The sequence below is a fragment of the Neolamprologus multifasciatus genome, chromosome 12 (genome assembly GCF_963576455.1).
Source record: "Neolamprologus multifasciatus chromosome 12, fNeoMul1.2, whole genome shotgun sequence".
Lineage (NCBI taxonomy): Eukaryota > Metazoa > Chordata > Actinopteri > Cichliformes > Cichlidae > Neolamprologus > Neolamprologus multifasciatus.
The window spans coordinates 29,564,937-29,587,611 of record NC_140450.1 but is presented as its reverse complement, the minus strand read 5'-3'; the positions used below and the strand labels follow the sequence as shown (position 1 = coordinate 29,587,611).

Here is a 22,675-nt window from a genome sequence, read left to right as displayed (position 1 = left end):
TAATGGGAACTACACAACACCACTATCTTTGTTGTTGCAATTCTTCCATAGATTTCAGTTCAGAATTTTTTGAGTGGCACATCATATACTAAAAAATAATCATCACTCTTTAGGTGGCTGAGAAGGTTAAGCCAGTTAAATAGTGTTATGCTCGGATTCTGTAACAGAGGTCAGTGTGAGTTTATGGAATCTACAGCATAGATGTGTCTGTGAAGGTTCTCATTCATCCAGGTCATCGTAGTGTAAGGAGCTTGACCTCAGTAAATCACATGATAAGGCTAGGTTTCACAATGTGTTCACCCAAAACCTTGGCTGATTGGGACCCAGACCCATTTTCACACCTTGGCTCGTGTAGGTGGAGGATTAATAGGGGGTTGCGGACACTCCCATAGGGCTTAAAATCTGGGACTCTCCACCAATTGCTCTTAGAACTGAAGAAGCTTCTCAGATGAGAGGTGAACGTCTTCAGACGCTTTTCTTTCCAAGCTCCTTAGACTACAGAATAGATGGTTTTGAATACCAACATATTTTAAAATAAAAGGAATACATTTGCTGAAAGGGTATTAAATAGCCAAGATACGATAAGAGAGTGGAAAATCAACAGTTTGTTTGTCACATAACAAGTTATTTACAACTACAAATACTTTTATTTGAATATACATCCTTTCAGGGTGGCCTCCTCGATAACGTCCTGCTATATACTCCGGTACAATAGGTGGCGGTATAAACCTGGCTCATAGGCTAGTCGTCCACGAGTGAAACCAAAGAAGAAATAAGGCAGTATTCACCATGGCAGAGGTAAGCTAACTGTGATTTAAACCCTCATTTTTACATGTCTGCGATGTGGTAATAGTTTATTGCTGTTGAGTTGCCCGGGAGTGTGTTTAACGAAGAAACAAAGGGAACGTGGACCGGTGTTAACCTGCCAGCTCACTGGCTGGAAGCTAAGTTGTCTGGCAGTGTTTACCTCTAGTAGCGCCTCTCCTAACAAGCTAGCAGTAGATCGACGCACATATCTAGAAACTGCGTAATTTAACCAAGCAGAGCTGTGCGTATAAGCTAAAGATAAAGCTGGCTGGGTTTGATTTGCTTATATGTGCTAAATGATACACAGTTGCTCAGAGAATGGTGATAATGTCAAGATGATGACACGATTGTGCTGCCATAATCCAGCAGTAAACCAGCACAGAGCAGTCCAAAGAAGGAAGACATGCCCTAACATAGAAAGGAAACGTTTTCAGCAAACACTTAACATGTGTTCGTAACATGTTTGGTATACGTAGCTTATGGTAATGAAAGGTCGCATAACCACGTACTGTTGAGGCCATAAGTACTGGGAGAGTTGTCATAGATTCTTCCGGCTCTGAGTTTCAGGACAGCAAATACTTTGGCATCAGGTATCTGCTGATTTCTTCATTTTTAGGAAGACACCGGGAACGATTCTTTTATGTGAAAGGCTGGATTACACTTTGGCATCTGCTGTTGTCCGCAACACAGATGAGTGGTCAGTCCGGTTTTACTTTTCAGATCTGCTTGAAGTACCTTAATGCTGCGTAGATGGTGTTGTTGTGAAAAACAGAGCAGGAATGTGGGCACGTTCAGATCTCCCTGACCCAAGCACACATTCATGGCAACATCAAGCTCGGCATTCTTATCTAATTTGTAAAATAAAACAAAACAAATAAATGACAATGGGACCGGGATAAATACAGCGAAAAAATAAAGATAGGTTTACATAATTTATTTCGTTTAGTCAGTTTGAGTCTTTCCCAAGACTCACAGTTCACGAACTTCCTCAAACACACGTGTCATGGGGGGAGTGGAGCCGAGTAAAAGCTAAGAACTGTTAAATTTAATTTAATGAGAGCGACAGAGAGAAAGAAGTTGATGAGGACTAAGAGTTACTGTTAACACACGGTAATTAGTGGATAATAGCTAACATAATGGTTGTGACTTCAGTATAAGAAATAAAAATCAGCAGTCGTGAGGACAACAGACATTAGCTTGATGGACCCCCCCTCCCACACACGCACACACATACAGACATACGCACACAATCGAATATAAAAGTTTTACAGTCAATTGTAAAACTTTACTTCTGTAATCAGATTAATTGTTCACAGCTTTGGATAGAGGCAATAATGAAAACATTTTATAGAAGATATTGAATTTGTATTGTTGCTGTAATTAATACAAAAAGCAAACATAAGAAATCCATTAACAATCCAGTTAATGACTAGTTTTGCCTGTAAAAGGAATAAACAAAACAGCTGGCTTGCTCAACTCAAAAAAGTTTAAACAGTTTAATGGCTGCTAAAAACGCCACATGAAAAATGTTAAAATATATCAAAAATGTTTTGAAGTCACTGAAAACTCTAAATTTGTGCCTAAAATATTCAGAATGTGTCACAGGTACAAATAAGCTCCTTAACTGTTGTTTATTAATATTATTTTACAGGCTGCATATCAGTTGTACAGTTTATGGATTTCTGCACTTCTAAACTAAACCTGGCTGCTGTGTATTAGGTGTGTTGTAGTGTGGCCATGTTTCAATGGTTACCTTGTCTTTCCACAGACTCACAGCTTGCAGGACATGAGGCAGCAGGCTGCCATCACTGCCAAAGTCTTCATTCAGAGAGATTACTCCAGTGGCACCATGTGCCAGTTCCAGACCAAGTTCCCCTCTGAGCTGGAGAACAGGGTAAGTCTAGCTACTCCACAGTGTTTCTAAACATGACTTCAGCTGCTTAAACGGATGACTTATGTTTCCACGACCTGTGCATATTATCCATACTAGGGAGTGCAGAAGCACTATTTTGTCACTAGCAACAAAAGAACACAGCTGGGTGTGAACATGGAGCCAAAACATGGAACAGCAGGATCGTCAACAGCAGCCTGCTGGATTTTGTCCTTATGCGACCTAGTGGAGGTGGGCTAAAAGGAGGAGTAGGCTGCAGGGACTGAATAGGAACAGGCTGCACACCACATTAAAGCCGGTGGCAGCACCAACAGTTCAGAGTTTGCAGGACAGAGAGCTGCACTTTTAAAAATGGTCGTACCACATGAAAAGAGCAGTTTCACATCACTTAAATCGCTCGCTGGTGGTTTATTGGCACTTCCCTCTGGACTGGGTGGTCTACCATGTTTTTCCTGTAGGATTCAGTTTTCTCTCTCTCACACACACACACACACACACACACACACACAGATACACACTCAGACACAGAACAGCTGGACAAAGTAAAGAATGGATTTCCTCTGGGAAGTATATGCTTAAGTCCCCGTCATAAAAAAGATTTTCCCGTATATATTTTTAATGATCTACTGTAATTCCAGTTTATGAAATATGGAGTATAAAACCAAACCATTAAGTGGCAATACTTTTTGGACATTAATTTATGCCATTCTTTGAAGATGTTTGTTTTAATAAAGCCTTATATTCTTTGAGGCTAATTTATTGCTCCAGTGCCTGATTTCTGCCATAGTTACCCTTGTTTTGGGCAAGTTAGCTCTAAACTTTTCCTTATTGCAAGCAGTTGTCATAGACTGGGATTTACTATTTGCCTTAAGTAATAAAGAAAGATTTGTTTGTGTAGCACCTTTTAAAACTACAAAAAACAGAAAGTTGGCTGACTTGACTCCCAGGTTGACGTTTCTGCTATATGGGATCCTCATTTTTTTGCTGTTGTGCACATTATTAAAGCCTCGTTCTTGCCAACTGTGAAGTCAGCATAGGCCCCATAACCGTTTGTACTGGTGCTTGAGCGATGATGGACTTGCAGCATTCTTCTTTTGAATGATCAGTGTACCTGCTTGGTGAAAAAACGAATAGATGAATTTGAAAGCAGAGCAATCACAAAGTTTACATGTAAACTGAAGGTCAAAGGGGTTTAAATTTACAACTTCCTCTGCTTGGTATCAACTGCATCTGGTCGAACTAAATGAATTCTAGGTATTTCTAAACAACATCGAGGAAGTCACATCTGGCTAGCCATCGCACAATTGACCTCCAGTGACCGTGATGAATAAATATTCAAATGTTTCTCCTTAGTTTTTAAGTTTATTATTCTGATGTTTTATTTATATGCATATACTCATGTGTTTATCACTGTTTGTACTGTTATGGAACCTCTACTGATTGAACTGCTGTCTGTCATGCCAGAATACTCTTGCAAAACAGATTTTAAATCTCAAGAGTCCCATTTTTCTGGTGAAGTAAATATCATTTTAAGAAAAAGCAAATGGCACATCAAAAGTCCAGTGTGAGAAAGTTTGCCAGTCAGATCAATGGGAGGAATGGGAAACAATACAAATGGTAAATGGTAAATGGACTGGTTCTTATATAGCGCTTTTCTACTCATCTGAGCACTCAAAGCGCTTTACACAACTTGTGCATTCACCCATTCAGACCCATTCGCACAAGCACATCTTTCTAAGTGCTTTTATATCTAACATTCACACACATTCATACTCCGATGGATGCATCGGAGAGCAATTTGGGGTTAGTATCTTGCCCAAGGATATTTGGCATGCAGACTAGGGGAAGCCAGGAATTGAACCACCAACCTTCCAATCAGTAGATGACCTGCTCTACCACCTGAGCTACAGCCACCCCAACTGGCGATGGTGAGCTCAGAAGACGTGGGTGTTTTGCGTGTAGCGTGTTGGGTGTCACTGTGCCAAAATTGGGCACAGTCTCTTTTAAAACCTTTTCTTTTACCTCTGTGAGGTCTGACAGACTACATGTTGTTCCCCAATCCATCCTGCCTCCTTGCAAATCATCTATCGGTTACACAGGCAACATTACTGAGTTTTGCTTTGCAGTTATTGTTGTGTACAGCTTAACAGCAGAAAGAAAACTGAGCAGAACTGTGCTCATTTCGGTCAACCTAAGAGAACTAAAGGGACTGTCATGCAAGACCCCCAAAATTCCAACTCATTAGTCTTTCTGTTGGGATATCGTGAGTTCTCCCAAATGAAGATGTACGAGTAGTGTGCAAAATCCTCGAGCCACCGTTCATTTGTTTATATTTTATTTTGCAAGAAAATCTGGCTCCTTAGATTGTTTTAAAAATTGGTTTTGAGCAATAGTTCTCCAGGACTTCTGAAAGCATTTCAATGTTTTTCTTTGGACACTGGCTGCGTTTTAGCTCATTTTCAGTCAAGTCTTCGTACCTGATCATTTTTAGAGGGACTTTTTTTGTTAAACTGCTTAACGCTGACCTTTGAATCATTCAGGTGTAAAAAAGACAACTAACTTGAGGGTGCCTTGAGGAATTTGGATAATTGAAAAAAAAAAGAGTAGACATGTCAGCCCTAAAAAGATGAAAAGTATCTGAAAGTCATGTCCTTAAGAAAAATAAGAAAAATCATCAGGTACCTGACACAGGACCTGAGAGATGCATCTGGTCCTTCAGCTAATCCAGCTATTGTTCACTGAAGCCTCCTCAGAAATGGTCTCAGTGGAAGAATGACAGTCAAGAAGCATCCTTAGGGAAGCCAAACGGGGTCCTGAAGACTAAATTTAAAAAGTATGTTAAAGCTTGTGTAATAGGGTTCAGTCTGATGAAGAATAAAGGTGGGCATGCCAAATATTGACTTTCAAGCTGTATACAGTTCTACAGATTTTCCGTGCATGTTTGCACATGTTTCAATAAATCGCTGCAACTATTTCCCCTTATGAAGAAATGACAGCTTGGCTCAAGACTTTAGCACAGAACTGTAGGTTTTCATCCATCATGATGGATGATGATCATGAATAGATGTACTTACTCTGTTTATTGGATTTAAACATGCTGGAGGCTGGGTTACCTAAACAGTGGTCATTAGAGTCAAACCTTGAGATTGTGTTTGTGGATTTGAGATTTTTGAAGTAAGCAAGCAAGACCATCGAATCTTTGATCGGAGTGTAGCAGTCAAGCAGTCTTTTTTTGTTTTTTTTCCATTTCCATCTTCTCAGGTCTCTTTTCTGTCTGAATGCTTGTTAAAAGTAGTGCCAAAGAACTGGGAAAGCACTTCTAAATGCATCTGGCAGCTTGCTTGCCAAACCATTCAAAGGGTTTTTCATTAATTGACTCTTCCTTCCTCTCTTCCTTAATTAGACCCGTTAAACCCCATTCACCATTGTGCTCTCATCTAACATCTCAAGAACAGTGATATGGGCACATCACACGTAAGGGAAAGATGGGCATTCAGAGAAGTGGGGTTTTAGTTGCAGCCTCTGAATTGGTGAATTTAAAGAGAAACAGAGGCTCTCAGGGTTTTTTCTTACATAGAGAAATGTTTTTGGCACTCCTCAAAAAAACATGCAAACCTATTCCTGTAGCCCAGCCAGCATAAAATCCAGAGCTTGTAAACAGCCAGTCCACCAAATGACAGATGTTGAAAAGCCTCCCTGGTGAGAAAATTGTAAATGTGATGGTTGGAAAGGAGGACTCTGAAACTGATCTTTATAATTTGTAAATGGAGTTCTTACAGTACATTTTTACCATGTAACTCATGTTTACTCCTGTCAGTGATGTTTTTTTTTCTTTGCTGAAGATGGAACACAGCTCAGTGTGTTTCATCACGTAGGACTTGTGTGTAATGTCTTTACTAATGGACAGAATAACCAAGGAAATGCATAGGTTTCAACAGAGTCATTGCAGGCAGGCTGACAGCACTTACTGCAGTGTATAGTCACCACCGACCCCTGGCTCTGGTTGGTGAGTAACAAACACCTCTAAGACCACTAATATCTTGGAGCCTTTTGTTGGACACTTCAGACAGAGGGAAAGAAAAACTTGGAGGGTTTTCAGAGGTTCAGGAGGCCCTTGGCTGGTTTCTAGTCTAGTCTGGTCGGAAGCACCGTCATTTCCCCTTAGTATCACAGAAGCTTCTTGGATACTAGCATGCGACTAGTGTCAACACCCCAGTGAAAAAAGGCCTGTGAAACCAGCAATTCACCACATTCTGTCAGCTTTCCCTTTGGTAAGCATACATTCAATGAATTCTCAGTATTCTTGTATCCCAAAAGCTGTCTAAAGGATACCAAAATGCGGCGGTGTCTTTATCTTACTCTGTCCAGAACTGCGTGTGTCCTACTTTCTCCGCGTTTGTCCCGTCTGTTATTAAGTGGAAACATTCACGGAGCACACGGCCAAGGTATCCGAGTCATTTCAGGAGGTGTTTACAAATGCAGGAAGGAAGCCCAGTATTCCCTTGATATATGACCGGTCCAAGAAAATTCAGCTCCTCATTTATCTAGAAATGGAAAGAATGGAAGAAAATGATCTGGTGCTAAGGAGATTGTGTTTCCACTCAGATATCCTAAACACACTCACACTACTAATCAAATTTACGCCTGGCTCTGGGCCTCGATTTTAACCCTCTTGTCTTTCCTCGTATTTCAGATCGACAAACAGCAGTTTGAGGAAACGGTGAGGGCGCTGAACAACATGTACGCTGAGGCCGAGAAACTGGGTAGCCAGTCATATATTGAAGGCTGTCTGGCCTGCCTCACAGCGTACACCGTCTTCCTGTGTATGGAGACGCACTATGAGAAGGTAGGATTTCTTTGAATATAATGGTACTGAATACGTCAAAACTGAGTTTTGAAGCACCATGACAAAAAGGCTTGTGAAGATGTTTTGTAACTTGATGTTCTTTGGAGTTTTAATAAATATGGGTTTTTATAAATCCTTTGTGTTTTTATTTTTTATTTGGAAAATCCTTTATTGTGAAACATGAAAACATTTAACATAAGAGTGATGGGAATAAATTATTTAGCAAAAAAAAAAGAAATGGAGTATACAAAAACTGTTCACATGTATTGAGTTTTCAACATTGAAATTTAATCTACGCATAAAAATGTCTTGATGCATCCTCAATCATCCAGGTAAGTAAATCTCCAAAAGTTGATTCCGTTCATCTGGACGTAGCGTTTTCAGTGGGAGAAACGTTTCGTCACTCATCCAAGTGACGACTTCAGTCTCAGCAGACTGCAGGTTTCCCCAGCCCATTGTTCCTTCAGTGGGCTGGTTTCAGTCATTATGCAAATGTACTGTTTATAAGTTTGGGGAAACCTGCGGTCAGCTGAGACTGAAGAAGTCACTTGGATGAGTGACGAAACGTTTCTCCCACTGAAAACGCTACGTCCAGATGAACGAATCAACTTTTGGAGATACGCATAAAAATGTACAGGTGTTTTGGCTATGCCTCCTTTAAAGCATAACTGAGGATTTTTATGATACTAATAATTCCTGATTTAAAATATTATATATGGCTTTTTTTTCCAATCAATTTTCAATCAACAGTCTTATACAAAAATTGTCGTTAAAATAAGTTGTACTGTGTAAATTTGTTCAAATGTTGGCTGGCTGGGTCTAATGGTGCTTGGATGATTTAAAAGTAATTTCGACAGTGTTTAAAGTATCTGCCTTCGGTCCCCGCCTGGTGTTTAAATAGCTGCCAAGAAGCAATGCACGTAGAAGAAATATAAAGAAATTCAAATTGTTAGAAGTACTCCATGTTGGATAAAACAAGGAAAGGGAGCTGCAGGGATCGTGTGTGTCTGTGTCTTGTCACGTTAGAGAGAGCAGTTCTTCTGTTTCCCCAACTCCGATGTGTTGGAATGGAAAAAGTGATGCAGCCACAGAAAATTCACAATCTGGAAGGATTATTCTATCAACATGAAGCTTTTTGAATTTTCTCATTAAAAAGTTGTCTTCATCTAATTTAAATGTGGAATTTGACCTGCCTGTTTTCCAGTAAAAACTTGTGGAAGATTTCCACTTGTGTAGGGAACATTTTCATTGGTTTGCAGTAGTGGACTGCAGGGCCTTTTTATTTGGAATTAAACTGCTCAGAGGGTTGATCAGTGATGGGTCTCAGTGAAGTGGGTGAGTAAAGTTGAGTATTTACAGAAAGGTATTTTACTATAATCAAAACTTCTTTAAAAAATGAATAAAGACAAAGGGAAAAAAAGTCTGACTCAAAAAATGATTGGCTTCACAACACTTTGCAGCTGTAGATCTAAAGTGGACTCCTTTGTAAGCACCCCTATGGAAGCAGAAGTCAAGAAACTGAGTTTCTATTTAGAAGTTCTTTTCTTTAGTGATTCTGGTAAACACTGCTGCGTACTCTCTATAGGCCAGTATGAGCCTCTATCCACTCAGATGTTTCTGCAAAGCCCTGCTGTGTGTGTCATTTGTCTTGTCACGGTGTTGTCGACACCTTCTCCTCTTCCAAGCGCCTGTGACAGCAGAGTGAGGTTCCAACTCCAACGCTGCTGGAACGATGAAGTATGCCTGAATTTGAATCAAAAACCTCTCATCCTCTAAAATCATTGGGAATATATGAAGATAGAATTTGTCATATTCAAAAGTGTATTCAGGTTTTGTTCAGGCTCTTATAAAACAGATACGTTTCTTCAAAGTTTTTATTGATCATGTAAAAATGAAAGCCAGCTATCAAAGATTTTTTTGTGAAACATGCATAAATAGCATAGTGTATAATTGAAATTCATGGTGGGTTTAGGAAGTTGTATTGCTACTGTGGGAAGTTTTAACCTTGGCTGCTGACCATTAAACTAGTAACAGGTTTATGACTGTATATAAGTTCCTCATGTATCTAAAATCCCTTATTTGCAGTTTATATAAGGATAAATGTCGCAGCGGAATCTTGTGAATTTGTTTTACTGGACAGGAATGAACTGGGAAATATTTGCCTTGATTTGGGTTTCATGAGCACTCATAAAATCAGGGAATTTAAATGTACTGGTTGTTACCAAAGTGAAGATAGTGTGTTATCCGCTCAAGAATGTGGTGGGTTGGCTTGTCAGATTCTCTGGTTGTGTGCTTTGTCAGACAGACTGCTAGTTTGATTCTGGCAACGGGATCTACAGCAGGAAAGCAACACACAACACTCCATAGTTTGTGTGGATGATTACAGCTTTTCTCAACTCACTCTTTAGCTAACAACCGAGTAGTAATGAAACTTGGGAAAAGGGTTATGCAAACCAGAAGTGGAAACTATTTTCCTTATGTGCTTTACGCCAATACCTTTCAAAAGGTTGTGCTTGCCTTCATAGTAAAAGCTAACTTCGTTTCTGGGTTGCATCACACAGTTGACAAGTGTTTGCAGACAAGATGTTGCCTTCAGTGAAAACTGCAGGTAACCACACTAATCTACTAGAGACCACAAGATAGATTTGTGAAAAGGTTTTCAGTGCAGCCAAGTATATACTCATTTGCTACCAATTTCAAGCTATTGACATCAATCAGCTTTCTGCAACTACTTGCCAACAAGTCACTTTTTTCCCTGGCAACAGGTGATCACTGTGGGGTTACAATCTTTGGACCTGCATGACTAAGGCTTAGTCAGTTTCACAGCAACTGTGAGAAACATCCTGCGACCACTTTCAACCAGCTGATGAATAGTCATTTTCCCCTCGTGAATGGTGGTTGCCAGGTAGTCGCCAGCTTGTCTCAGGCACCTGTGACTGAGGCCTAACCACAACCTTGTGTAAATTTTACCTGATGATGGAGTACTGACTCAGTGTAGCATCAGCTCTCAGCCCAGCATGAAAGAAAGCAGTAGAGCTGCCCAGAGAGTTTTTCTTTAAACTCATCAAACTAAAATAGAATGGCTAGTTCAGGTGCTAAGCCAATGTGTACTGCTGTAAAACAAGAGTGACCACTACACTGAATGCTAGACACTGAACATTGCATTTTCTTGCATTTGTTTGATGCACATAAAATGGAGTTTGTTTAAAGGTTTCTATCACTATTTGAAATTTAAGAGTGAATAAAGAGGAGAGCACATATTGTGTTATTCAGTTCAGACTTACAGACATCAACAACTGTGTACTGTATTAGGTGCTCATAGACATGTTTTGGTCCAAAAGTAAGGTTGGATATTCAGTCCAGTTCAGGCCTGAATGCAGTAAGACTAAAGCCAAACTTTGAGGCTTTACCTTGGCCTTCAAGTGTTCCTCTCAGTTTATTCTAGCACTTGTAGTCACAAGAATAGTTGCCTCATGGCACTTATGTTTAATGCAAGTAGCTGCATACTAACATTCTACTTACTTAGCATCCAGTACGCTTGGTATTACATGCAGACCTTGACAGGATCTCTTATTTGGCTACCGATTTTCAGTCTGTAGTTGCTTTGAGTATTAAAGTGCTTTCTCTTTTCTCTTTTTTTTTTTTTAGGTTTTGAAGAAAATTGCAAAGTACATTCAGGAACAGAATGACAAGATCTATGCACCGCGAGGCCTACTGCTCACTGACCCCATCGAGAGAGGCCTGCGGGTTGTATCCTATAATTTTGTGTCAATACAAACAGAACAAATCGAGCATTTTTCAGTTCTTTTCTTTCTAATTAGAGCACACAGTAGATGAAAAAGAGGAACCTTATACTCGGATTGCTAACAAACAAAATCAAAACACAGTTAAGGCTAAATGGCACTATGTTTTTACAAGAAAAGTAGTCTTGTGCAAGAATGAGGATGTACGGGAAAGGGGAATTGCAGTGAATAGTTTGGCGAACTTTAACTCGTTAAACATACACTGAGATCATGAAATGTGAATGTAATCGGACCACATCTTAAGCAGAACAAGGAGCTTTCACAATGACCTAATAGATGTAGTGATTTACAGGCCTTCCACCCCCACTAACTGCTGGATGAAAATGGAAAGCAGCAGTCACAGGCAACTTACAGGAAATCCAGCACTGTGTAGGGATAACCTGTAAAAACACCAGATAAAAGTTAGTATGTAATCTATAGCATCTGTGCACCAACATCCTGCCTGTCTTAGCGTATGCATGTGTGGGGTGACTCAACATCCCAATTAATTGCAACTGGGCAGCAATAGGAGATTAGGGATAACAAAATATGACCGAAATTGTTACCAGCTGAGCTTTGTTCCCACTCCTGCTTATGATTTTATAGTTTTGACAGTGATCTGGATTTTTTTCGCCAGCACTGGTCAGAGCTGTGCTGACTTTGGCACGTGAACACTGGGAGATTGACAGGAATGCCTCACCTTTAACATTTGAGCCGTTGAAACCTGATCGTATTTGTAACTGTCTAGTACGTCTGCTTCATTTTACCATCTGGACTCTGAAAATGTACCGTTTTCCTCTAGTAGCAAGGGGTTGAGAGTTGCTGTGACTGTTGACAGTGGTTTGCTGCCACCACAACTGCACCCTTGAAAAATCAAAAGCTACTGCTATCCAGACCCCCTACTTTTTTTATAACACAGGAACACAACACTATGAGAACTGCTGGTGTTAAAATAACATGAAGTTAAAGTGCCGTCCGATGGGGATTGATGTCAGGCTACTATGTGCTACTGGGATGGCTGTAATTAGCCATGACGTCAATTTATCAATTGTCTTGAATTCTGATGTTCCAACAGTTTATCTGTTCCACCCTTCACGTATACGCTTCAGCCACAACATTTAAACAGTCGAAGTAAATAAATAACATTTGTTCTGATATGCAGTGTTGCGCTTTTGAACCCTTGGGTCACAGCATTTATGTGGGTGTTGCTTTGACAAGTACCACCCACATTAGCATTGTTCCAGACCACGCAAACTCTTTAATGACAGCTTTCCTCAGCAGGACAGCGCTACATTCACATACAAGAGTCTCCAAACTTCCCACATCCCAATCTGAGGAAGCATTACAGTGATGTGCCTTACTAAGCACGATCCACTGAGGTCACACATTAACACTTCAGGCTCAGAGGATCGGTTGTTAAAATCAGTGACGCCAGTCAGTGGTCGGTACTACGTTAATGAGAAGTGCCCATTAACAGAATAAAGCAAATAATCTCAGAAGATGCCTACAAATACATTTTTGTTTAAATCTCAACTAGCAGGGTGTTAGACTCCTTTAGCAAGGCCATGTTGTACGGACATTTTCAGTGCTACCTCTAATCTGACACAGATGAAACTGGCAAAGTAAAAATACTACTCTGTCTACTGAAAGTTTTTAGGGTGAGTTTGTAATTATTACTTACTTAAATGCTTTGGTTTTGAGCACTCATTTAAAATTGGCTTTCATTCAATAAGGAAAAACAACACAGGAAAGAAACTGTGTCCAAGGGCTTTGGCTACATTTGTTATGAAAGATTTAACAGTCTTTATTAAACTGGAGTTAGAGTGGATAATTAAACGAAATGGTTAGTAAACCCTTTGATATTTTCTGTTTCTGCATAAGACAAAAACATGAAAGATTCATGAGATTTTCCTAAAGATAAGAAAAGACAACTTAATTAAAAAAAAAAAAAAAGAAGAAAAGAAATGTCTGTGTCCTTGAAACATCTCTGTGCCGCTCCTCTTTTCCTGCTGGCTGGCATATGTAATGTTTTTCATTCCATAGCCTTTGACCCTGACATTATTAAACAGTCCAATAAATGCTCGGTAAGAAGTTGAGATGGAAAATCTCACTGATGAACTTGCCAGGTTGATAGAGGTAGCTACAGTCAAACTTGTACCTTTAGTTGACACAAAAACATGGAAAGACGAAAAAACAAGAGCATTGATAAACCGTTTTAATTTAATGTGTGTGTGTGTGTGTGTGTGTGTGTGTGTGTGTGTGTGTGTGTGTGTGTGTGTTGGAGAGAGAGAGAGAGAGAGAGAGAGAGAGAATTAAAATTTTAATTCGATGTATCCACACTTGCTTCAGCTGCATTTCCTTGACAGAGTCCCATTAAGGTTGAAGTCACCATCTTTGAAGACAGAAGCCTGACTAGATAAAAGCTAACATGGTGAGTCTCATAATTAGAAATTTCACACATAAAGAGGACTTTGGTCCTGTTACAGATTTAATGACGCTCTGGTTTTACAGCATGCTGATACATTTCCCAGCATGAAACCCAAAGGGTTGGAGTCAAAGAGCAGTAATAAAAGGGACTTCTCTCCCCATATGTGCTACAGTTCTCATGCAGAAGGCTTGTGCTGTAGAGAAAAATCCCACATCAAAGTGTAATGTGAGTAATATCAGCGCCATGAGAGCAGTTTCATAAAGCTTCTAATGGAGAATTCTGCTTATTTTATGACTTCAGGTTTTGTCATATATTCACTGAGGGATTTATGTGCTCACTGTCCAGAGCACATGCATGAGCCAAACCCCGCCACTGAACCAGAAAAGAGAAAACGTGCCCTTTCAGCACCAAAGCAGTCTCCTTGCTGTTACATTTCCTTAACTCAGTGTAATCAAACAATTATCACATTCTACTTAAAATGGCCAATTTCCTTGTTTACTTTTCTGGCCAATGGGTTCCTACCACATTTGTGTCTGGGGAAAGTGGGCGAGGGCTGTTAAAGGCTTCAGTTTGAGAGCAGACTTTTGATCTGCTGAAAATAAGCTTGAAAACGAATTAGAAAGCAAAACTTACAGCTGTAATATGATGGAAAAAAACCCTAAAACAAAACAGACTAATATGGAGTGCTATATTCTTGTCATAAACCACTTTATTTATTGACTCCAAGTCAAAAATGACCTTTGCTGCTATTCTTGATGTTGTCATCTATGCCAAATAAACCCGTTCAATTTTTTTTCAACCAGTTCAGTAAACATTTGTAATTTGAAGAGGCAGAGTAAACATAGGGGCTTACATAGGTAAAAGTATGCTGTTTCAGAGGGAGGACTTAAATGTCCTGAAGTGATCCGATGGTCTGATCTCTTCACAAACTTTGTCTGTTTTTATTATTCTCTGATACACAAAACCTTAGAATTAGCTGCATGTTACATACTTTATATCCTAATTGAGTAGAAATTATCAGATTTTTTTTCAAACATACTATTTTCAATAAATATCTACAGCTGTTTGTAATTTTTTTAAAGCTATGTGTTAAATATTGGTAAAAAATGTGTGCACAAATCCTCTGACTCAGTCGTCTGACTTTAAATATGAATGATTTTCTTTGGTGAATATTATGTACCTGTAGTGAAGTTAATATATCTTTGTTATGATTATGAAAGCACAAAAAGAGTTGATAAAATAGTAATAAACCAGATAAGTTCCTTCATGCGGATAAACACCACAAAAAATAGCTCCGAAAGGTTAAAAAAATATATATCACTACCGGTCAAAAGTTTTAGAACACCTCAATTTTTCCAGTTATTTATTGCAATTCAAGTTGTTCAATTCAAATGAATAGCTTGAAACAGTACAGTAAGGTAAGTGGTGACCTGCCAGATGTTTTTTTTTTTTCAGTAATGTACATTTCAGAGTTATACAAAAAGGCCTTTTTCAGGGAACACAAAATGGGTTAGCAATTTAAAGCTGTTCTGCAGCAGTGGAGGTTGTTCAAGCCTTGAATGGTGGTGCTACTAATTCCCACAGGTATTCCAACTTTTCTGGATTACTTACAATGCCCTCTGTCTGTCTGCAATTAACAATGGAAGAGAGACAAACCATCATAACACTCTAAAATGTAGGTCTGTCCTACAGAGAAATTGCAAGAGAAATTGGAAGAAGTCTGGCAGACCCAAAGCCACAATTGAATCAGTGGACAAGTTTCTGAGAATTAACAGCTTGCGTGATAGGCGGCTCACAGAACAACAGCTTCGAACACAGCTTAATAGTCATCCTATGACATATTAAGCAAGTCTCAGTTTCAAATGTGAAGAGAAGACTTCAAGCTGCAGGTTTGACAGGACGAGTTGCAGCAAGAAAACCATTGCTAAGACGTCAGAATAAGATAAAGAGGCCTGCCTTGGCCATGAAACACCACCATTGTAGAAAGAATGCCACGGGTGTGTCCAGCTGCTAAATCTGCTACTTTGAGGATTTGGACTTTAAAAGATTTGAAATATATTTTGTTCTACAAATGGTAAATGGACTGGTTCTTATATAACGCTTTTCTACTCATCTGAGCACTCAAAGCGCTTTATACAACTTGTGCATTCACCCATTCACACCAGCACATTTTTCTAAGTGCTTTATAGCTAACATTCACACACATTCATACTCCGATGGATGCATCGGAGAGCAATTTGGGGTTAGTGTCTTGCCCAAGGATATTTGGCATGCAGACTAGGTGAAGCCAGGAATCGAACCACCAACCTTCCGATCAGTAGATGACCTGCTCTACCACCTGAGCTACAGCCACCCCTATTCCATGATGGATTCAATGATTTCTTTTTTTAACTCCAACTGCTTATTTGTACTATGCTTTCATTTCAGAGTCCAACAAGATATTAAACTGCATAATTTTCAATAAAAAAGTGGAAAAATTGGGGTTTTCTAAAACTTTAAACTGGTAGGGGAGCTCAGTAAAATATAGAAAAGTGAAGAGCTCAATAAATCAGTCCAATACTTAAATGTAATAAAATAAGAAACTTAGCAAACAATTAAATGCAGACACCAAACATTGTGTCACTGTATGGAACAAGATGACATGACAAGATCGGAAGTGGGGCTTGATTTAAGGATTATATGTTTTAAGAAATTAACTGTCCACCCCCATCTGCTTCTGCTGGAGGTTTCTTCCTGTTAAAAGGCAGTTTTTCCTTCCCACTGTTGCCAAGTTTTTGCTCATAGTTTTTGCTATATAAATAAAATTGAATTTTTGCCGCATGGCAAAGTAGGCAGTAGTTAAAATCCACCGATTCTGTGTATTTTGAGAAACAGGACCTCTTTAATGGATCGTGTTACTATAAGAATATAATGAAAGCTAGCCGATGTTAAAGACAGACTTGGGCATTTATTTAATTAAAATCAATAACTAGAGTTCCTAAAAGGTTTTTCTAGCTTGCCTTTAATTTATTTTCATGTAATTGATTTATTTATTTTTTGTGTGTACCTCATAAGTAGGTATGGAAACCGTTCCTGGTCCTTTACTTCACTGGGAGTAAATCACTGTTATGTTTAGCTGCACTTTAAAGCATTGCTGTTGTTTTTCAGTCAGCGGCACTCCACACTGACTGTAAATTTATGGCTTAGTATGACAACTACTCATTCACTTTGTTTTAGTAATGTTGGGTAGAGACAGTCAACAGAATGAGCACTTTGCTGCTTCTGTTGTAGATTTTTTGAGTTTACACCTGGAAATGGCCAGCTCAAATAGACATGGATAGACATCATCAGCAGGTTTTCTTGTTTGTTGGCAACAATCAAATGGTGCAGTGTTTAAAAACCAAGCTCAGATTACTCATACACGACACAGAATGTCCTGCATTACATCTTTAAGCTTGTCCTTTGATTTTATTACACTGGAAATGAAACCTAATGAGAACCAAGTGTTAGAGGAAGCTACTAATAATCCACTGCTTAAAATATGAGGGCGTGTCAGTGATTTGCAAGATATTTGTCAAGGAAATCTGTTCCAGCAAATGAAATTTTCTCCTCATTTATCCGGTTGTAAAATTAGTTTCATTAAGAGCACTCTCAGCAGCAATCATTCCACTGCACTGATTTTTCTACCCAACAGCTCACCTTATATTCTTAATGCTAAGACCCTTTGAGACAATGCACTATGATCATCAACCACAGATGGCTTTTGGATATCTGCCGGTCGTCCCCACTGGCAGACGCCCTAAGAGCTCATCCCATAAATTGTTTCTTTCTTTCTTACAGTAAATCCTTTCTTTTTTTTCCCTCATGCGTGGAGAGATGAATAAGACAGAGAAGCTCATTGAGAGATATGTTGGGTACAAATCATACTGAAAAGTACTTTGTATAGAGTTTGGACTGGACCCAGTCCTGCACTGATGCATAGACATTACCATGAGGATGAGGATGACATACAAAGTAAATGTTTTACCAGGAAAATGTTGCACTTGGCAGTATTTGAGATACCATAGACCCCTCTGGATGGATAAACTATTGCACTAATACAGCAGTGATGCATACAGGGATTAATCTTCTCATCTGAAATTCCAGTGAGTGCCTCCATACATATACATGTCCTGTTAAGGAATGTAAACCCAGGGTTTTTATAAGTAGCTGCTGATAGAAAAGTGCATTGGAGCTTTGCCAGTGTCAAAGACGGAATCCACAGGCAGCAAACAGACTAGCGGATGGATTTTCTCTGTGTGTTCTCAGAGGTTTTAAGCCTCTTCATTCTGCAGTTTCCTTCTACTGTGTCCTCCAGGCTTATATCAGTGTCATTTACTCATATTGGCCAGTGAATTTTCACAGTATTTATCTTCATCTACTGCATGAAACTTCCTCCCCTTTACTATGTGAATATCCGTCCATCTATCCATCCATCCTCTTCTGCTGATTCAATGTAAGGTTGCGGGGAGGCTGGAACCTATCCCAGCTACCATTGAGCGAGAGGCAGGATACACCCTGCACAGGTCATCAGTCTGAACATCCATCGTTTAAAAAAACGAAACTAAACTTAAATAAAAGTCATGTGATCTGTTGCATTTGTGATAACTAAGAATTATCACCTGAATCCGAGGTAGTATCGTAAAAAAATCATTATTTGTGATATAAATGAGCCACTGAAAACAAACAGGTGTTGTCTGTTTATCCAGGACTACAGCGGGACTCATCAACTCTATAGGCATACTTATAAGAAATGACACAAGGGATCGTCTTTTGTATTATGTTAAAACAGATGAACTGAACAAAACTAGCAAAGGATACAACTCTACCAGCATCTGAATAATGTCTGGCTTTATAGCTACCTAGGTTTCCATAACTTGAGCTGCTAACTCTGACACTTCATGCTAGGCAAGTAATGTACGCCAGACTTATGAGCCTTTTTATTGACAGGCACAGGTGATAAAGTTAGAAGATGGCTGAAACTCATAAATGATGCCTCCCCGTTTGTTACACATATTCCTTTGATTTATTGTAACACTGGAAAAATTACAGATTAAAACAGCGGGACACATTTTGGCCAAGGTGAGAACAAGAATGGTATCCATCATTAGATCTCCTCATTGTCTGAAATTGGAGGCTTTTTTTGTTTCCTGCCAAGAAATTTATTTACAAGCTGAAGGAAAATATTGTTTTGACTCGCGTGTCACTTCCTGAGTTTCTGCAGCTCATGTGAATCATCCTGAGAACATTTCCTGAACAGCAGCACGCTACATTATGTTTATACCTGCTTTATACGTCACTAACAGAACCGCACCTGTGTCTGACACCATATACTTTTATATATGACATACATATTCACCACAGCAACAATGTGATGCTTTTTAACCTTATGAAAGCAGCCTGGAAGACCTTCTGTGACTACAGAAGTGAAAAAGAGCCAGACTAACTTGACTTCAACCTTTTACTTTCAGTTTTTACGTTAATATCCATCCACTCATGTTCCCAAATGACATGAGGCTAAGTTCTTCGCTGCTCACACCAGCAGCAGCGAATCTGTCCTGGAGCTACACCACACCCATACACTGTATCTATTTTTTAAATATAACTCAGAAGAATTGACATAATGCTCAGTCAGTGTGTCATGTGATTAACTAATGTCACTGTTTCTGCAGCAGCTGCTGGGCTGCGCGGAGCTGCAGGGTCTACAGCATTCCGTCAGCGGAGCACACCTCCCCCGAGGAATACCGAGGCCTGGAACCTTAATACTGCGTCTCCACAATCTGTCATCACTGTCATATGCATGTTCCATTCATATGACTAGGTTTGAGATGTTGTGCCTCACAGGTTTTAGCATTATTTCTTGCCTTTCTGTCACCATTGATGAGGCCGGTATCAAAGTGTTATATGCTTGTATTCAGCTGACACCCATGTCCTCCTAAAAGAAAATGACCTTCCCATTCAGCTAAAATGCATTATTAATCTGGTTTCATGGGAAGTGTTGTTGTTTTTTTGTTTTTTTACTTTCGTCCTTGTTTAGGCGCTAAACTACTATGTCTACCGAAGAAGTAGCTCAGGATCTGAAATATGAAGCAAATTCAGATGTGCCTTAAATCTGCACTCTAACGGCCTGCAGGGGGCGACTCCTCTGGCTGCAAAAATAAGCTTGACTGTAAGGAATACAAAGGAGAGATGAGCCTGCTGCTCACTTGTTTTAAACACTTTCCTGACGAATCACGCCAAATATTAAATAATGCAATCTGATTTTTATTTTGTAATTGAATTTTAGTCCCATTTTGGGTCAAAGAAGATGATGTTATTCTTTATGCTGCAGCTACCTTGTTTGCTACCATGAGAGCATGGAGTGAGCTCAGTTTCCTGTCAGTAAAAATTCATGGGTCCTCAAGCAGGACAGCACAGTGGCCACTGTTTTCCATCTTTAACCAGTTTTGGCCCATCTGGTCACCTAAGATGGAAAGCAAGACTAGTACCCACATATATGTGAACATGAGTCTTTGTTTCCCTTGAACCACAGTAGAATGCAGTTTAGTTGTATGGAAAGAACGTTTTTAGGAGTACATACGTTTAGCTGGACTAAAAGGATTTATATCTTGGAGAGATTCAGAATTTATTAACATTCTTTAAGCCATTATATTTTGGACAATAAATATTTTTAATGATATTTGTGGGCACTCTGACCTTTTATATATGCCTGTCCTTTTTAGAAGGTCCTTTTTAAACAATAAAGCTGACAAACAGGGTAACTCATTTTTATGGCTCTACGGAACAGCCACGCTGTAAGGAAGGCAGTTGTTATCAGTGCCGCATCCCTGAGCTCCCTTTTTGCTTTCTTTATTTTTGCTGGTGCGTTTTTTTGGGTGCATGGTATTTTAATCAGCATGTTTCCCCATCAGTTTTCAGGTTATAATTTCTAGCTCCTGACATTCTAGTCAGTCCCAGATTAAAATTTTACTGTATGTCTCATGGTTGATTTAAGAGATTCTTTTGTGTGTGAAACAAAGCTTGTGCCTGCTCGGTATTTAAGCATGTCATACTGTAAATGCACCTCCTCGAGTCATGGTTCGTTTTCTTTGAAGACTATACATAATGTTTGGTGACTACTTTTTATTTTTTGACTCGCATTCAATAAGTGTATACTTTAATCATATCTTGTGAGCTTGCCTTTGACTGAAATATTATAAGTGCTCTTGTTAGTTGACTTTGAATGTTTTCTGTGAGAATCTCCATTAGACAGTAACTACATCTCAGTCCTGCTAATCTGTAAAGTTCTTCAGAGACCTTAATGTCGCTGTACCAGTTTCTGGTGTGACCGGGCCTCATCGTGAAGACCGTGTGACTTGTTTTGTTCACTTTCTGCTAACACACTGAAATCTAACACTACGATTCTTACTCTGAGGAGAACCTCAGTGCTGTTTCTGTTAACAAACCTTACCAAAGGTTGAACAGCATGTACAGCTGGTTGTGTTTCTCTTGTGAATGTAGTCTGACAGAAGCATCTTGTAAAAAAGTGTATGTACAAGTAATGACCTTTGAATGCCATCAGTAACAAAGATTTTTAATTTTTGTAAATAAATGTTTCTTTAATTTTTTTTAGTTAGTGATGTCATTTATTTATCATATACATAATTAAAACTCAGCTGATTTAACTTTTCTCAGTTGAAATCAAGATGCTAAATTAATCTTAAAATTGTACGCTTACAAATAAATCCTGTAAATATTTTACACCATGCTTTCTTCTGTGGTTATTTGGGTATTTTTGTTTTCTCTTACCCATATAGCATGTAGCCTGCTCAACGCACTGAGCTAAAGCACCTCTCGTTATTTGGGAAGTGCTTTAGCTTATTTGATTTGAATTTATAAGAGGAGTATTTAGGTCACCTAATAGTTTTTTTTTTTTTTTTTTTTTTTAAAAAGAAGCAACAAAGGGCTGAAAAATGAATCCAGGACAAGTGCCAAAAATGGCCCTTTCTCTACTGACCACATGAAGGTGTCTCCAGAAGTGAGTCAAACCATTTATTGGAAAGTTGAGCTCAATTTCACTAGCCCACCCAGACCTGTGGCATCAAGAACACACTTAAATTGGACCCGTCTGACAAAACCATCTCAAAAAGCAACACATCTTGCTACGATCTAAAGAAATTCAGAAACAAAGTCTTTCAATATCTCAGCCTGGAAAGGGTTATGAAGCCATCTCAAAGGACTCCAGTGAACCATGGTGATTAATCGTTCACAAGTGAACAAAAATTGGAACAGTGGACAGCATACCATAATTACTCCAGAGACACAACTCATCCAAGAGGTCACAAAAGAACCCAGAACAAGATGTAAAGAATTACCTCAATGACGGTCAGTGTTTTTTTTTTTTTAATGAAGTAGAAAGAGAGTGAGCAGAAATTCCATCCATGGAAGAGTTCCAAGGTGGAAGTTACTGTTGGCCAAAAGAAGACTAAGGCTCAGCTCATTAATAATAAAAAAGAAAATATGGCCAGTGTTTCCATAGCTGAACGGCTACATCCAAGCCTCACATCACTAGGGATGGGTATCGAAAACCGGTTCTTGTTGAGAACCGGTTCCCAGTGTTTCAATTCCTTGGAATTGTTTGCCATTTTTGCAAACGATTCCCTTATCGATTCCAGTCGCCCCGAATGACGTCACCACGTTGCGGAGCGTCATTTACCTGGCAGGAAACACGGCGCCTAAGCGGCTCAAACACTCAAAAGTTTGGTTTTGCTTTACGAGAATGGATGACAACAGGGCAACTTGCAATACTTGCAAAGTAGATATTTCACAAAACACGCGATGACCTTAAATTAATGTCGTATTTTTAATTCCGCTCCGGACTCGTGAATTTCAACCCAGCAGCAGCGGTAACGTTTGCACGTCCT

The 22,675-nt window shown here is 39.3% G+C and overlaps 1 protein-coding gene across 2 annotated transcripts; it reads left to right on the top strand.

Moving 5' to 3' along the window:
• Positions 1–684: 684 nt before the first annotated feature.
• On the top strand, positions 685–21,678 carry LOC146507235 (golgin subfamily A member 7-like). Of its 2 annotated transcripts, none has more exons than XM_085180755.1 (6): positions 685–798; positions 2,576–2,701; positions 7,392–7,544; positions 11,193–11,294; positions 13,705–13,757; positions 19,448–21,678. In XM_085180755.1, the coding sequence occupies exons 1-5, from the start codon at positions 790–792 to the stop codon at positions 13,744–13,746; spliced, it is 432 nt and encodes a 143-aa protein (XP_085036881.1). In that variant the 5' UTR covers positions 685–789; the 3' UTR covers positions 13,747–13,757; positions 19,448–21,678. The 2 variants fall into 2 exon arrangements, with proteins under 2 accessions (XP_085036881.1, XP_085036879.1); XM_085180753.1 differs by having other exon boundaries at positions 19,445–21,678.
• Positions 21,679–22,675: the final 997 nt, after the last annotated feature.

Coding starts and splice junctions, on each gene's coding strand:
- LOC146507235 (XM_085180755.1), top strand. Junction 2,702..7,391: donor CCTCTGAGCTGGAGAACAGG/GTAAGTCTAGCT, acceptor CTCGTATTTCAG/ATCGACAAACAGCAGTTTGA. Junction 11,295..13,704: donor TCGAGAGAGGCCTGCGGGTT/GTATCCTATAAT, acceptor AGTCCCATTAAG/GTTGAAGTCACCATCTTTGA.